The sequence below is a fragment of the Orbicella faveolata genome, unplaced genomic scaffold (assembly GCF_042242905.1).
Source record: "Orbicella faveolata isolate gen_17 unplaced genomic scaffold, um_ofav_v1 contig_2, whole genome shotgun sequence".
Lineage (NCBI taxonomy): Eukaryota > Metazoa > Cnidaria > Anthozoa > Scleractinia > Merulinidae > Orbicella > Orbicella faveolata.
The window spans coordinates 4,246,613-4,262,603 of record NW_028301547.1 but is presented as its reverse complement, the minus strand read 5'-3'; the positions used below and the strand labels follow the sequence as shown (position 1 = coordinate 4,262,603).

The following is a 15,991-nucleotide window of genomic DNA, read 5'->3' as shown; positions in this document are numbered from 1 at the left end:
AATAAGCTTTCTGAAGCTGTTATCTCACGGAAGGGTTTCCAACTATTTAGTTCAGCTGCAGTATTAACGCATTCAGTTACTTTAGAAATTCTATCGCACACGGCTTGTATACACTTCACATGTACTTCCAAACGTTTCAATGAACTCAAAAGGACTTTCTCGAACCGCATTTCATTTTAATTGGAATCATTCTCTGATTAATAAGTCGGGTTGTGTTTAATATTTCATGCAATATTTTTGTTACCTTTTTCTACTTTACAACTCAGTTTTATAAAGATTGCAACACTGCCAAACGTCCTGTACCTGTTTGACTTTCCATTTTTATCCTGAAGTTCAATGCAAGTAAAAAGGATCCAAGCCAAGTATAACAAGCCAAGTACAACAATTTTTTATTTTGACAAGAAAAAAACAGATGTCTCTAGAATTAAAAAGATGGTCTGCCTTACTCGCGGCCATCAAAACCACAAAAATGCCATGAAAAACCAAAATCCCGTAGAGATAAAAAAAAAATTATAATCTGTATTAGTTTTTCCAAAGCTGTATAACATTTCAAACTCTCAAGACCTCGTCCTCAAGGGCTGTTTCAGGCTGGTTATTTGCCTCTAGTTCAAGAACACGATGGTAGGTAAAACAGACATTTATACAACGACATTGTTGGCCATTGTGATAACAGTGACCGTTAACAAATTCTCGCATGCAAATGTTGGCTTTAGACATTTTACACAAAAGAATGAACGAAATTTTGAACCTACTGATCATTCATTGCAAGTACGGCCTCTAACAAACACAAGATGTAGATGAATTAACTATTTTACACTATAAATACCAACACTACACATAAATTCAACATTCTCTGAAACTTGCTCTGAATTTACGAAATATAGTATAAGCTTTTTTTCCTGCTGAGGGGAAGAGATATTTTAAATAACACATTGTTATTAATAATTTACACATTTTGACTTTTTAGAAAATATTTGAGTATATTGTTCGATTGCATTTGTCTCTCAAAATAACCAAAGAAAGCTAGTGTAAACAGCTCCTCTGTACCCCTAGAAGTTGTAAAAACGTTACGTCAAAGTGTGAGACCGGAAAGGCGAAGAGTTTTCTGGTGATTGTATACGATCAGATACGAATGCTAATATAAGTAATGAGAAAAAATAAATGCTGGATTTTATACTACACGGATACGGCAGAAAAACGTGTCTTCATTTAGGCGAGAGCCGGTTTAAGCACAGCCTTTTTAATATGCAATGTAGCAAGACATTTTGTAAACTCTCGCTGTAATCCTGTCCGCATCTTACCGGCAAATTGTTGAGCCCAGTATATTAATATCGCATCAGGGTGGGGGGGAGGGGAAGAAATATTCATACTCACTTAAAGCTAGTAAAAAGCAGTTTTCACTGCAATCATCCATCTCAGGGTTTTGAAATTAGTTTATTTCGATGAAGTTTAGTTCAGATCTCATATTCTGCTTCCGGTTGTTCTCTTTTGATAATATTGAAATATACCTTCTTTGAAATATACCTTTTCTCTAAATCTTGTTTTAACTCGATCCTATCTTTACATGAAGCAATATTTTGTATCCTATTTTGTTTCCTCAGGATAAGCTAACCCAAGAGCAAATTGAAGGTGGGTGAAAAAAGGAAGTCGCACGATTGTCTCCTTTAATAAACATATTTTGGAAGTTAAACACCAGTTAGGGGACTTGACGATCTATACGGACACATAACTTGCAAAAAATTTGGGAAGTTTATTTTGGACGTTCAATTTTCGGATAGACACTTTTTATCGCATTTCGGACAAATTTCGCACAGAAATTTACATCACCGCACATCTAAAGTAAATTAACGCCAACAAAACGCGAATTACACTGAAACAATATCTGTGGAAATGATAGTTTCAGCCCTCAAGGTTTTACAGATATACCGACGACAAAATAACACAAATTCGTACATATCTCAACCAGTGTCTCAGACAACAAGAGTTCGCTCCACAAAGGAAACGTAAAAAAGGCCTCATAATGTACTGTAAACATTTTGGACGCTTAAAATTTCGAACGCTTAAAAATTTCGAACGGTTTTATATCGGACAATTTTTTTTTTCTGAAATTAAAATCGTCCGAAATGTATTGCAAGTGATGGACATGATTGTCGTCAATTTGTGCGAACCGAATGTGGTTAAATTACACAATGTCATATCATTCAACTTTATGGCTCCCTTCTGCTGAATTAATCTTAGAATACAGGGATGCATTTCAACACTTTGACAAGGACAGCAGTGGTTTCATCACCACAAAAGAACTTGGAAATGCCATGCGCTCCCTGGGCGAGAACCCACGTGAGGAAGACTTGCAAATGATGATTAACAGTGTGGACATTGACGGTGAGTAAACAAACAAATAAACAAACAAATAACGATACTAAACTTGATTCAAGTTCTACAAAGTATAACAATGGGTTTAGCTTCTATCGTGCGTCGTCATGGCATACGCTTGGTAACCTGGCACATGTGCACCAATCAGAATCTGTCAATCAGTACCTTATTGCATCAATGTAAACTTGCTTCTCATGTCAGTCAGCCCGGGCGATGACTCCCATATAAACAGGACGGTGTTGCTTGTCGTACCTTGGGTTACAAAAGCAGTTTTATTACCTCTTCGGGTGATCTGCCTCAAAAGGTCCACAGCAGGAGCTTTTGCAGTACCTTTTAGGGTATTGAGCCGAAAAAATATGACAGGAGATAATGCGTTGTTTTAGAATTGTTTCCTTTAATGGATGAAAACAATATCAAGCCACGTCCACAAAACAGGATCTTGGTACCTCTTAGGGTTTCTTTTCAAAATTTCTGATGAGCACCCCCGTCGTGTTATGTGGGAGTCCCCACCCCTTTCCCGAGTCAGTTATATGCATTAGTTACTCGTGGAATATCTCTTAGAAAAATTCTGTCAATAGCAGATTTGCTCAGTATGCAACGCTTGGGCAAGTTCACTTGTTTACCAAACACATCTGAAAATTTGGTATGATTTGATGATTTTTTATTTTATTTTATTTTATTTTATTATTTTTATTATGCATTGTTACACACACTGGTTACAATACTTATACAGCTACGTTATTTAAAAGACTAATAGATATACTTACATTATTTATAATACTTCGTATGTAATTTACAATGCAGTACATACATTACTTACAATACAATACGATCACTCACGCTACTAAAAATACAAATGCTTACACTATTTACAATGCAACACGATAACTCAAGTTGCTTAACAATACTAATTAACATTACTTACACTACGATTAATGATTTGATGATGTTTTTTCCTCATCTCCTATTTCAAATATACTAGGGCGTTTAAACGAAATTGATAAAGATATCAAAAAGGTAGCTTCAACAATAAACCTCTTACAACTCTATCTTATTTCATATCATTTTTAGAATTCCTTGGTACGCTGATTTATTTCATTTTAATTTTAATGTAACTTATTTAGTAGTATTAGTACTGAAAAGCCCCCTTGGTGAGTGCTAATAAAATCTGTTCTGTTCTATTACAATGTCGTTTCTCCAGGTAATGGACAGATGGACTTTGAAGAATTCGTTAAACTGATGGTGGCAAAGAATCAGTTCTCCTTCAACGAGGAAGAAGCGAAGGAAGCATTTCGTATCTTTGATCGTGACTGTCGTGGTTATGTCATGTCCGATGAGCTGCGACAAGTCTTTCAAACTCTGGAGGAAAAGATTCCTGAACATGAAATCAATGACATGCTGCAAGATCAGAAGCACCAGTTTAACAGGAAGATCACTTTCGATGGTAATTATCATTTTATTAAATGAAAATAAATTGTTCTGGTTGTAGTTAGTAGAAATTTGAAATTTGTACTTTGAATAATAGACCATTTTACAGTTGTCTGCTCAGTGACCTGGCCTTTGAATGGCAGCGAGGTTGGGGTGACCTTGTGTTGATAAAGACCTCACTGATTTTGTTGTGTAAATCATGTTGTTCTTATGCTAACTGGTTGGCATTTACATGAGAAAAGTAGAGAGGTCTGTATCAAAGCAAGGTCACCTCCAGCCTCGCTTGCAGTCATAGGCCAGGTAACTAAGCACAAAATTGTAAAATGGCCCATTGGGATTTGATGTATTGTAGAAGCCACAGCAATAAGTCATTTCCGAGTTGCTTTTTGCCTCTGTTTCAAAACGAGTCCTGGCGCACAACCATTCATATGGAAATCAGTTTGATTTGCAAGACAATGATCGTGCATGAGCACTTCATTTCGATATGTAAGGGGGTGTGCTACGCTCTCGGAAAACTGTTCGCTTCGAGGAACAGATAATGTTCAAGGACAAATATTCGAGCATGTTTTCGCGCCAAATAGAGGCTATTGTGTTTAATATCCTTCAAATGTTTTTCGCAACACGCGCGGTTTTGAAAACTGGGAAATATCCTCGGACATCCCCCCAGTTTTAGCTGGGAAACTTCAGTCACGTGATGCGTTTAGACAAATCGCGTTTCAGCAAAAATATTTGATGGATTATAATGCTGGATAAACAAAAGGAAGGGGGTTGAATGGTGGAGAGAATATGGGGAGAGGATGTTGTGTCAATTTTCGAAGCCACTCACTAGCGAGATGACTTTGACACTGCAAGAGTAGGCCGCAAACTGTCGGCGGGAGTTACTATTGTTGCTTCACGTTTGCGCCGACAAAATGATTCCTAATGCGCGTCACTTTCTTCCTTTGTTTTCAGATTTCGTTCAATTGACTAAGGATGGAGTTTGTCCCAAGGAGTCAAAACAGAAAGAACGCGAACCATCACGCGGCCCCAAATATGCTCGGAGAAGGCAAAAGTTTTATATTTACAGCTAAATCGAGTTATTGTAATCAGTACTCTGTGTCCTGTTACACAATGAATTAAAGCGAGTCATATATTCGGGTATATTATTTTATCATGATACACCGCTCTCTTCCATGAGTCTAAATATAAAGACACTCTGATTACATAAGACTGAATATGCGATAAGGATTACAGCACAGAACTAGTTAGTTATCAGACAGTTTCATTCTGTTTGTTGACATGTTCACTCGTGGAATTGCGAGAAAGTTAATTAGCAGTCACTGTGAGGAGATCTACCCCTAAAGTTTCCTGGCAATTTTTACTCCCGAGCGAAACTCCTATATAAAAAGGACGGGGGTGCTCCTCGTACCTTTTAGGCGTTAAAAAAGCGGTTTTGGTATATCTTAGGGTATTTTGAGCCTCAAAAGGTCGACAGCGAGGGATTTCGCGGTACCTTTTAGGGTATTGAGTCACAAAAAGTATGCCAGGAGATATTTGACAATCAACTGATTTATAATTTTGTCTCATTGCAATCGTCTTTATGAAAGTGTTAGTTAACGTGTTGTTCTAGAATTGGTTCCTCTTATGGGTGAAAAACATCTCAAGCCACGCTCACAAAACAGGATCTTGGTACCCGGCTTAGGGGGTCTTTTCAAAGTTTCCGACAATCATCCCGATCCTTTTCTGATGGGAGTCTGCCCCCGGGGTTCTTATTCCTTGTTTTGAGTGTTTTTAATTGATAGATAGAAATGAGAGGCAGCATTTCATATGTAGAATCGGTCAATGTTTTGTAAACCCACATTGCTACTATAACGTCACATGTTATGACGTCACACAAATAATAATAATTCACTGTTACTGATATACTTGATTGTGGACTGATCAAAGATTTGTACACTTCTAAGGATACCACATTTTCAACTTTAACTCAATATTTCTTGTGTAAATTTTAACAAAATCTTCTTGCTGACTATGCCTGTCTTTAAATACCATCATGATTGTAAGTTCAGTGTTGCTTGTCTGGGTTTCTGGAGAAATTAAATAAATTTTGGGAAATAATTAAAAGTACACCATACAGAATTTCAAGTTGTTATTGATAAATGAAGACATAATTAACAAGATAAGACAATAATTGAATCACAATGCTAAGGATAAAAGTTTCATAAGCTTGGTTGAAAGGTTAGTTTTGTTTTAATTTGAAGTCAACTAGAAAATAGAAGATAAAGGCAACTTTATCATTTTGGTAATTTGTTGAACAAACACAAAGTCCAATATTGGTGCATATTGCACCAATCAGTAACTTGAGGTTTTTGTTTCGTATATCGGATAAATTTGTTTGTCTTAAAGCAGCGGTCCTTAAAATTGCAACGCTTCAAAGTCGACAAGTCTTGGGCAAAGAGTTTGAGCACTGGCTGCGTGTGTCTAAACTTCAATTAATATGGTTAGTAAAAATTTCTTTGATTGTGTTTTATTTTTCAGGACATTTCTATTTTTTTATGATGGTTCATAGCGGGCGGTAAAAAAATTCAAGCGAAAATACCTACATGCTGTTAGTAACAAGAAACAAAAAGCTAGATTCTGTTGGGAAACAGCTTTCTGTTAAATTCTGACGTTCGTAGCTAAAAAGACCCTTCTAATGTTTTTCAGAAGAGAATTCAGAATTCTGTAATGTTTAAGTTTAGCACCTTACACAATCAGTGGTTTCAACTCTGTGTATTTTGGCTAGAATTCGTTCGCTCTTATTGCCGCAGTATTGAAAAGTCAAAGTTGTCAACTCGTAAAGGCTGTGAGCTCTGGATGATTTGTCCTAAAACAGGATTTTAACCCAAAGCTTGGAATTCTATAGTGAAACCTGAAATAAAAAACATACATATTTTTATGCATCAAAGAAAACTGTCAGAACCCATATCGGGCGTTGTTTGGGAAATCGGAGCTAATAGAGACGGATGAAACTGGTCACAAGCTAACGTAAAACGACCATTTCTTTAGCTCTTTTTTTTTTTTTGTTTGGGAAATCGGAGCTAAGAGAGAGAGATGAAACTGGTCACAAGCTAACATAAACGACCATTTCTTTAGCTGTTTGCCGCGCATACAAAGGAAGGAAAAAAAAAAAAACTCGAATGACATGATTTTGATCGCCTTCTTCATCATAACAAAATTAACGAAACATCTTTCACATCAGTTTAATGTTTATGATATTTTTAGTCTCAATTTGGTCAGTCTCTAACATTGTGTAGCTTTTATTTTATTTTTCAGGACTCGATTCCTGAGTGCCAACTCGAAGGTATGTTGGTAAGGTCTTGAAGGAGTTTAACGTTATTTTCTCGATTCTTTATAAACATTGGAAAGAACATATTATCAACATGTAAGCGCTTCAATCACGTTGTCAACAAGACAGAGATAAAATAATGAAGATTTATATCAGTAGTTGATTGTTTGAACAATGATAAGAGTGATTAGTCAAAAGCAATCGTTCTGCTGAAGATTTTTCAAGCAGTTTTTATCTTTACTACCAAACCACTTAAGAATACTTGAATGCAAAGATCAAATGAGGAATCTCAAAGAACTTTTATATTTTCTTTAACCGTATGAGTTATATATGATCTAATTTACTTAGATATACCCCTCTTGTTTTTGAGGACTATGCACACGGACCATCTTAGGCCACTGTTTGTGAAGGCTTTAAACTATTAAAAAGACTAACGTAGAAAAAGTTGCAAATTTCATCGCAACTCTTTCCATTTCTGGCATCCATTTTGTTTCGCGACCATTTTGTGAGGTCGACAAAGGTCACGTGACAAGGATATCGAATTGACTATTAAACGGCATGAAAGAAAATATCTTGTTGTTTTTGTCACAGAGTATTTCGAAGCATTTAATCACTTCGACAAGGACAACAGTGGTCACATTACGACAAAAGAGCTGGGGACGCTTATGAAGTCGCTTGGTGAAAACCCCACAGAAAATGAACTGCAGCGAATTATTAACACTGTGGACATTGATGGTATGAGGGGATGAGAGGGGAAAGAAATAGGTCACGTTGATTAAAAAAAAGAAATGTAGTGAAGGAAAAGTTTGGTAGTAATGTTGCTCGACTGAAGCAGGACAGCAAAGCAAGGATTTGCCTTCACAAGATATCAATCGACTTCCAGGCACAAGCAGGGCGTGAAAATCTAAGAAGATCAGGTTATGTATTTAAGGTCCGGTGAAGTTAAACAGGAGTAAAGTACTCCAATTGCATATTTTTTTTTTAACAAGATTGTACAGGTAATTGATTTATGCTTAATTCTTTTTCATTTATAGTTAAACTGAAGTAATCCATTTTATGGTTTTCGCAGGTAATGGCATGATGGATTTTCAGGAATTTGTCAAACTTATGTTTACGAGAAATCAGTTTGGAATGGAAATAAACGAGGCTAAGGAAGCTTTTCGAATCTTCGATGTAGATGATCGCGGTTACGTCCTAACCTCGGAACTTCGGCAAGCGTTTTCTAGACTAGAGGAGAACATCTCCGAGAGCGAGCTTGATGAAATCTTGGAGGACAAATGCCAAGCGGGCAACAGAAAGATATCTTTTGAAGGTATAATATGTAATTAACATGTCCTGGCAACAATCCTCTCTTTCAGTTAAACGCGTTACATTTATTCTCCTCTCGCGCCAGGCATAGTCACAGGTAAAGGAAGGACCATTATTTTTTGAGTGGGGAGGGGGAGGGGTTAGGCATTTCCAAACTGTGCTTTCTACTATCATTATATTTGGTGTTAAAAGAAATTTTTGCACAATGTATTGCCCCCCTCCCCCAAAAAAAGTCATGCTCAACCTAAAGGTTAGAAAATGCCCAAGAAAATTGCCCCCTCTCAATAAAACAATGGTCCGTCCCTAAGACTAACAAAATGTAATTGTGGCATAGCTGTGAAGAGATTTCTGATTGGCTCTTTCTTGCGCGTTATAACTCAAAAGCCAAGCGAGAACTAAACTTTGGGCCAAATGGTAAGCACTTATGCTATCAAATAACTCTTCATCAACTCGATCATTACCTCCACAGAGTTTAAGAAGATGATGAGAATAGAAACTACCCATACGGCTGACAAGACAAAGAGGAACACACCTACAGTGCAAGATATGCGCAAGTAACCATATGTGTCACCCAATCCACGAACCGTATGGTACTAAAACGAACGTCATAAAGAAGGGGAATAGTAATAGTAAAAATAAATACATATACGCCTCTCACAATGTTTTTGTAATCGTAAAGAGGTGGATTTTACTTTATTTTGAAACGACACAATCTATCTATCTATCTCATCTAAACACAAGGGGATTCGGAGAGAGTTTGCATAGCTTCCGAGAATTCTCTCAACTACCCAAGTGCTTAAATGAGGCTTTTTAAAATGTCATCGTAAATTAAACTTAGAGCTACTTTTGAAGTTTTCCTACACTGTCCTACTTTTAAGACTGACAAAGCCTTCCAATTGAAGCTGAGCGGACCAGTATGTCTTAAATGTGTTATCATTAAAATTTTCTCTACCGATCTCAAAGTGAGTTATAGAAGTAGTTTCAAAACCACAGATCGCTTGTGACAACTGTCTTCTAATTAATAACTTTGAGTTCTGCCTGGGGGCGACTAAGTCGAAATCACTATTAAACACTATGCTCCTTGATGAGGTTTTGGACCTCTTGATATAAAGAGATCCCGCAAGGTAGTAAGGCGCGACCCGTGCAGGACCCTTGCACGACCCGTTCAGCCATGGAATGAATCGTCTTCACACTCTCAAGGCGAATAAGCAAAGAGGCCCGTGCCTCAATGCCCATGGCAGAGACTTCATCAAGACAGTCAGTACACGAAACAACCTGGTACTCAACCAGAAGCTTGCAAAAGGAGCAGAGAAAAGATAGTTGGCATCAAGTACATAGACCAAGGTCACCAAAAAATAAACTGGTACAACAATAGTACGGTTCACATGGATGATTAAGCAGATTGATGAACAAAGCCTTAGTTTCTTTTACAACGTGGCGTTGTCAGAGCTTGCTTCAATAATTTCTCTTATTTTTTCGTCCAGCAGTTTTAAATTATTTAGCTGTAATTTTCTTCAAAACACAAACTAGAAACGTGGTCTATCTATCAAGACTATCAATCTCAGACAAAGCTATACAAGCAAGTGTTAAGCAGTTTTCGAACAACCAGGCCTTCTTACCATCATTTTCATTAGCGAACGGTTGCGGCAAAGACAAAGAATGAAATAAGAACCGAAAACAGAAAGAAATAAGTGAAAAATCTTTCAAGAACAAGCGAGACAAGACGCCATTCCTCTTGTCTCCAAAAGGTCTCAAATTCCTTGAGCGAGTTGTCAACAAACAGATTCAATCCAATTGTGATCTTGTGGTAGGTCTTGCCTTCAAATCTTGAACGGAATTGTTCAGCTGAAAGTAAAATAGCTAAGAAATAAGTGATTGCGAAGAAACTTGCTCCAGTCAAAGTGCCCTATGGTCATCTTGCAAAGCACGCTTAAATTATTTCAAATGTGCGAGTGGTGTTATGCAATTAATAGAAGGAACAAACACTTTTCAAAGTGTCCCGTAGCTATCTTGTGAAACATACTCCAAGTTGGTTTGTGAAAATTGCCTTTAAAATTCTAAGTACATGTTCATATAAGCAGACAAATTTCTTGTTACTAAATAGCTAGATTGAGGTCGTTTCATACTCTGTTTAAGAGAGCGTAAATATGCTAAAGATTACTAAACGACTTTCCTAAAAAACAAACAGAAAAATATAGTTTTTTGGTTCTAAAAAACGAGCGAGATTTATACCTCGACCTCATCGCCTGATGAAGACTAGCAGTATAGCAGTCGAAACGTCGCGATCTGCATCTTAAAGTGACTTCATCGTGAGAAAAACGAAAGAAAAAAATTCATCTATCCTATCTTACACCACGATGAATAATGTACACATCTTTAATGACATTTATACCTTGTTTTCTAAATTTTTCTGCCGTCTTTAAGCGATGGTTAACAGATGATCTCAGAAAAACCAACCACGCCATCCTGTCGAGTATGTGAGTCTGAAGAAAATAGTAAAGAGAGATGTATGTACAAATAACCACAGGAATATTGAATTTTCCGAGGGTACATGTGAATAGTTGGAAGTTACAATTGGGTTTGAAAGTGAAAGAGTGAAAGAATGTATATCGACGAGGTAAACTGAGAAAATCATTCTACGTGTTATAGAGCAAAGAAAAAAAATCCCCCTTACCTTAACCCAGTCAGGTAATTCGATGTTAACGTTCATGTGATAAAATGCAATCAGAAGACATGACACAGCAATGGCACAAACGCACTCGAACATTACGAAGTAGTTAAACTTGCAGAAAACAGGTAATTCTGGGCTCTTGGGCATGCCTTTTAATGCCTAACAAGAGACACAAACAAGTTGATTTAATTAAGAGACAATGAAAGTGGAGAGGGACAAATAAAAATTAACACATTTATTTACGCCCTTTATGTGTTTTGGAGCTTGGCTTAATTTAGGAACAAAATGAATGTCTGTTATGTAATATGTAAAATATGAGGGGCGGTGGCTCGTCATATTTCGAAACACGGAGAACACAGCTGAATGAATACGACTCAGAGCGGAGACTTTTTGACCAAATATCATTGCCAATATATAAGCATCTGATACTTCCAGAGACCCAAATTAGGGCAGTTTGATTAATATCAGTTCTTTCGTGTCCATCTATTGATTATAAGAACACTCCTGGGACATGAGCAAATTTGAAGATCGGTTGAACAAAGTTTACTAACTATATAAGCATACTATGATGACGTGATATTTACCCTCAGGTAATTGACCCACATGATGAACAACGTGTTAATTCCAACTCCAATCCTCTCCCCAGTCTCCGTCGGCAGGAGAAATACGAGCAGCGTCAGCATTACGTTCGAAAAACACGGCAGGAACAAAATCACGATGTAGTAGGTTGTGTGACGTTGGAGTTGCATGGTAAATGTTACTGAAGGGCTTGTGTCGACGTCGTTTCTTTGTTTCTCAACAGCTGTGCACAGGTAGATTAGAAATTTTTCCTTAGATTAGAAATTTACGTAACGTAATAACACAACCATGGACATATAATGAGGAAGGACAGAGAAGAGCACTGCGTTGAAGCATTGGAGTGGAGGCCAGAGAGGAGGAGAAGACCAGGTCGACCCAAAACAACACGGAGGAGAATAATTGAAGAAGAAAGGCGCGCAGTAGGGTGACAGTCATTGGCGACTGTCAGGGCTCTAGTAGCTAATCGAAGTGGGTGGAAAGAGAACGTAAAAGCCTTATGTGCCTTATTGCATGGAGAGATATAGGAATTGTTGCAGGTAATAACACGGCCAAGGAAAAAGCGAAGAAAATCAAGACAATATATTGTACCTCGATACTCCATCACTGACCAGCCAGATGAACTGAAGTTTTCCTTTGACTCGGCTAGTGTGGACGTCTTAACATCTGCTTTGAAGTTCAAGTCACTGCTCGTGTATGCCCATGTTCCTGTTTGTCCATCAGTGAAGTTTAGTCTTTTCAAATGTTATGCAAAGGCAAGTTCTCAGATTAACCTTAAAGGAGTTCGGTTACGGTTTGCACATATTGAAAAGTTTAGCCTCAATTTTTCAAATTTGTCGTTTGTAATCCGTGTTAATCTTCGCCATCCTTGGCCATCCTTGTTCCTTTATGGTTTATCATTATCTCTTTGGTGTTTTTCTATCTTATTAAACTGTTATTTTCAGGTTTCCTACCATTTAAAGGTAATTTTGTATGTGGCCAAAATAACTCAAAATACCGTGACTGAGCTCCTTTAACAGTTCCAATACGCTGGTTCTGGTTCAAAGGTTTGGGAATCTGTGCCCCTCAGAATTAAGTGTCCAACAATATCTTAAGAAAGAGTGCAAATGCCATCTTCTGATTAATCAAACTTGATTTTGTTGCTCCTATGTTTAATTTTTTTTTTTTTTTGCTATTTTCATTACTTTACCAAATAAAATGTGAGTAAATGCTCTTCAAATTGAATTGAACACTGGACATTAATTAATCCTCCTGGTAGAATTTGACTGTGTATCATGAAAATATCTCCATGACTTAGTGTTCGTTTTTCTCGTTATCGGTATTTCAAGGCATGAAAAAATAAGTAAGAGGCTCTGGCCATTGAACTTACGAGGTGGAACTAGTATTTGTGGCATTGTTTAAGACCACGAGAGCAGAAACGTAATCGCCATGCATGATGAGTAACAACTATCTGACACCTCACAGCGAAGAGATATAGGGTCTCTCTTTAAGTAATATATGGGTTATTGACCAAGCGTGAAGTCAAGGTGGCTGGGTATCTGCCAAGTTCTTTTTTGCGTGTCTATGAATCGAAAAGGAGTCATGATCGAGGTCCAAAAACACGCAAAAAAAAAAAAAAATAATAAAATAAAAAATAAAGGAAGCCAATATCCAGCCACATTGACTGAACAAGCTTGGTCAATAAAGGATTTGTTATATGGAAAAAGAACACTATTTCGTTGCGGGACGCAGCGGGTAACCCCGAGCGGGTTAGATAGCGCCATCTTGCCCGTTCGAGTAGCCAATCACAACGCTGGCTTCGGTCCATCTTGGCCGCTCACGGAGCTAGCCATATAATATTTTATGCTTATTACACTCACGCAAGCAAATAATTTTACTTACCAAATTTCAGGTTGCATCTTTGAATATCAAATGGATACATCCTCATGTCCATAATGCACGAGATACTGAGGATTGCCGGCACGGAAAGTTTGATATGGCCGTTATATCGGACCTCGGCTAATGTCCCTAGACCATTTTCTCCACTTTCAACGATTGGAGCCACACCTGTTTCAAGCCTGCAAATTTTAACAGGAATAAAATTAACATTGTCCTTCCAGTGGCAAGCAAAGCTACATTAACCGACATCTATTCAAACTAAATTACAAAAACGTTATCGATTGAACCACTCACGAGTTTAGCAGTCCCACGGGCGGTGTCCAAATCGCATCCACCGGTAAATTAATCCGCTTCAAGTTTCCATAATGAGCCGGATCCCAAGAAAGAGAAAAATCTTCCCAGCTCTGCAAAGGGTGCAAACGGTACAATACGTAATGGGAAGGTTGGATAAAATACCGTCGAATATACGACGGATTTTCTGTATTCTGATTGGCTGTATTTCCTATGGCATGGTATAAAGACAGATACGAATACACAGATCGACATACATGTGGAAACATAAATGGATACAGCACATAAATAGACAGATGGGCCACGATTGTCCAGACGAAAGGATATAGATAGATAACAAGTTACATCAAGTTAGTCAAGTAAAATAAAATACCCACTGACCAGTCTGTACCACAGGCTCATTCTAACAAGCTGTTCAACCTCGTCCTAGTGCAAAATACAATTGATGACGTGAAATAAAAGATTTACTTTAAGTCAAACGATCGCCAAACCAAAAGTTGCAAAAAATACAACATCACAGAAGCACTCTTTCCCACCACTCTCAAAAGTCTGTAAGGTTGTAAACCCAACGCCACCTCTAGTACTTGGGATTTGTTCTCAACTGGCCGTACATCAGTGTTATAATTCTTTAACAGGTTGTCGATCAACTTTCGATCAAAAGAGGTGCTTTGTAAACCTGAAAGGTGGAATATCTTGTGAGTATAGTAACCATGAGCCTTAATGGAAATGGCTTTCGCCCACATAAAGCAATTACTTACAATGAAGTACTGTAGTTCTCTATGGCAGCGAACACACTATGCCGGAGAAATTTGAAAACGTAGTTTTATTTCTATAGTTAGGCCTACCGTACCTACTAATCCGTCACGAAAATGGAGCTTTTCAAAAACGCTCTTTAAACCGAAGCAATTTGAAATCGTTGGCTTTGTGTTTTAGTGTGGACGGGATAACATTTTGAAAACGAAGCTTTTTGAAAACGATGACGTCTCGATAATCATGTGATTTTCCTGACCGTTTTTCCTCAAACACCACGACCGGTGATTGCTGCGTTTTAATGTTCCTCCTGCGTAGTATGAACGGAAAACATTTGATGCGTTTTAATTTTAGAGTGAAACTTCCGTTTCCAAATTCCATCGGCGTATTCTGGGTGGAGCCTATTTTGTCTTGCCATCTCTGCGTGGTTCATTTTATCGAGAATACTCTCACTTCCTTCGAAATTCGGCAGAGTTTCAGGTATCAAAACGTCTCACAATTATCAACCCAAAAAGATCGTTAACATTAGCTTCCTTTATATAGCTGCATATTTGTGTGCGACATTTATTTGCCCGCTGGCAGCCACATTCGTTTTAAATTTGTTAAAAGAGGATGAAAAACTTGGTACTTGTCCAGTTTTTTATTTTATTGACAGGTGTCAGTTGTAAGCCTAGCGTGTTTCTCTTGGTTTTCATGTTTGTTTTGCGGGTGTTCTGGCTTTCTTGTGGTTTTGTAGATGCAACTAAAAACGCGTATATCAATTCCAAAAACATCGTAATATACGGGGAAGCACATTCGAACCGACACTGGATTAAGTTACGCTGTTAATAAATTCTACACAGCAACAGTGAAAGAAATTCAACTAGCTTTCACGAGAGGCAAGATTTTTAGCACTTGCAAATTTATTTGTTTTCCCTGTTGCATGCAAGGTCGATACATAAAACTGAAGACGGTTACATATAAAGTTTTCTTTGGTAAATATGCCCTTACTAAGAATTTTTTCCTCATCGAAAGCAGTCTGTTCGGGAATATCAGGTTTTGTCCTGAAATATTCATTGTACTAAGATAGAATCTCTCATATTTCACACGTACCTTGAGCCACGACTGTTAACAAGAGCACTGTGGCAGTCACGGTAATAATCACAGGAGACATAAATGTTTGGTCAGGAGTATTGCATCCAAGCAGTAAATTCTCGGTCATGGAGTACAAATGAAACTTCTCAGTGAATTAATGAGTTGGCAGATATCAGAGTCTGTTTTGTCCGCAGTGTTTAATCAATTATTGATGACACAATTTATTAAATGGCCAGCTCCGATTTAACGGGCAAGTTGAACCAGATTCTGCCCTGTGATTGGCTACCCGAGCGAGTAAGATTCCCATTCAGTATATCCCGCAAGAAAAAGGCGTT

The 15,991-nt window shown here is 37.7% G+C and overlaps 3 protein-coding genes across 4 annotated transcripts; 2 read left to right on the top strand and 1 right to left on the bottom strand.

The window, feature by feature from the left end:
- Positions 1-487: 487 nt before the first annotated feature.
- LOC110055256 (neo-calmodulin-like) lies at positions 488-5,919 on the top strand. 2 transcript variants are annotated; one of them, XM_089289499.1, is made up of 5 exons: positions 488-621; positions 1,602-1,629; positions 2,239-2,382; positions 3,575-3,817; positions 4,753-5,919. In XM_089289499.1, exons 1-5 carry the CDS (start codon positions 619-621, stop codon positions 4,869-4,871), a joined length of 537 nt encoding a protein of 178 aa, XP_089145625.1. In that variant the 5' UTR covers positions 488-618; the 3' UTR covers positions 4,872-5,919. The 2 variants fall into 2 exon arrangements, with proteins under 2 accessions (XP_089145625.1, XP_089145624.1); XM_089289498.1 differs by lacking the exons at positions 488-621; positions 1,602-1,629 and having other exon boundaries at positions 2,136-2,382.
- Positions 5,920-6,036: 117 nt separating this feature from the next.
- Positions 6,037-9,378, top strand: LOC110055249 (neo-calmodulin-like). The gene is made up of 5 exons (XM_089289500.1): positions 6,037-6,280; positions 7,096-7,123; positions 7,700-7,843; positions 8,178-8,420; positions 8,886-9,378. Exons 1-5 carry the CDS (start codon positions 6,278-6,280, stop codon positions 8,972-8,974), a joined length of 507 nt encoding a protein of 168 aa, XP_089145626.1. The 5' UTR covers positions 6,037-6,277; the 3' UTR covers positions 8,975-9,378.
- LOC110055232 (neuronal acetylcholine receptor subunit beta-3-like) lies at positions 9,079-15,835 on the bottom strand. The gene is made up of 10 exons (XM_089289497.1): positions 15,675-15,835; positions 14,369-14,508; positions 14,214-14,258; positions 13,836-13,945; positions 13,545-13,720; positions 12,255-12,371; positions 11,672-11,889; positions 11,091-11,246; positions 10,809-10,899; positions 9,079-10,261 (listed from the first exon to the last, which is right to left on the bottom strand). The coding sequence occupies exons 1-10, from the start codon at positions 15,781-15,783 to the stop codon at positions 10,047-10,049; spliced, it is 1,377 nt and encodes a 458-aa protein (XP_089145623.1). The 5' UTR covers positions 15,784-15,835; the 3' UTR covers positions 9,079-10,046.
- Between the last annotated feature and the right edge of the window lie 156 nt (positions 15,836-15,991).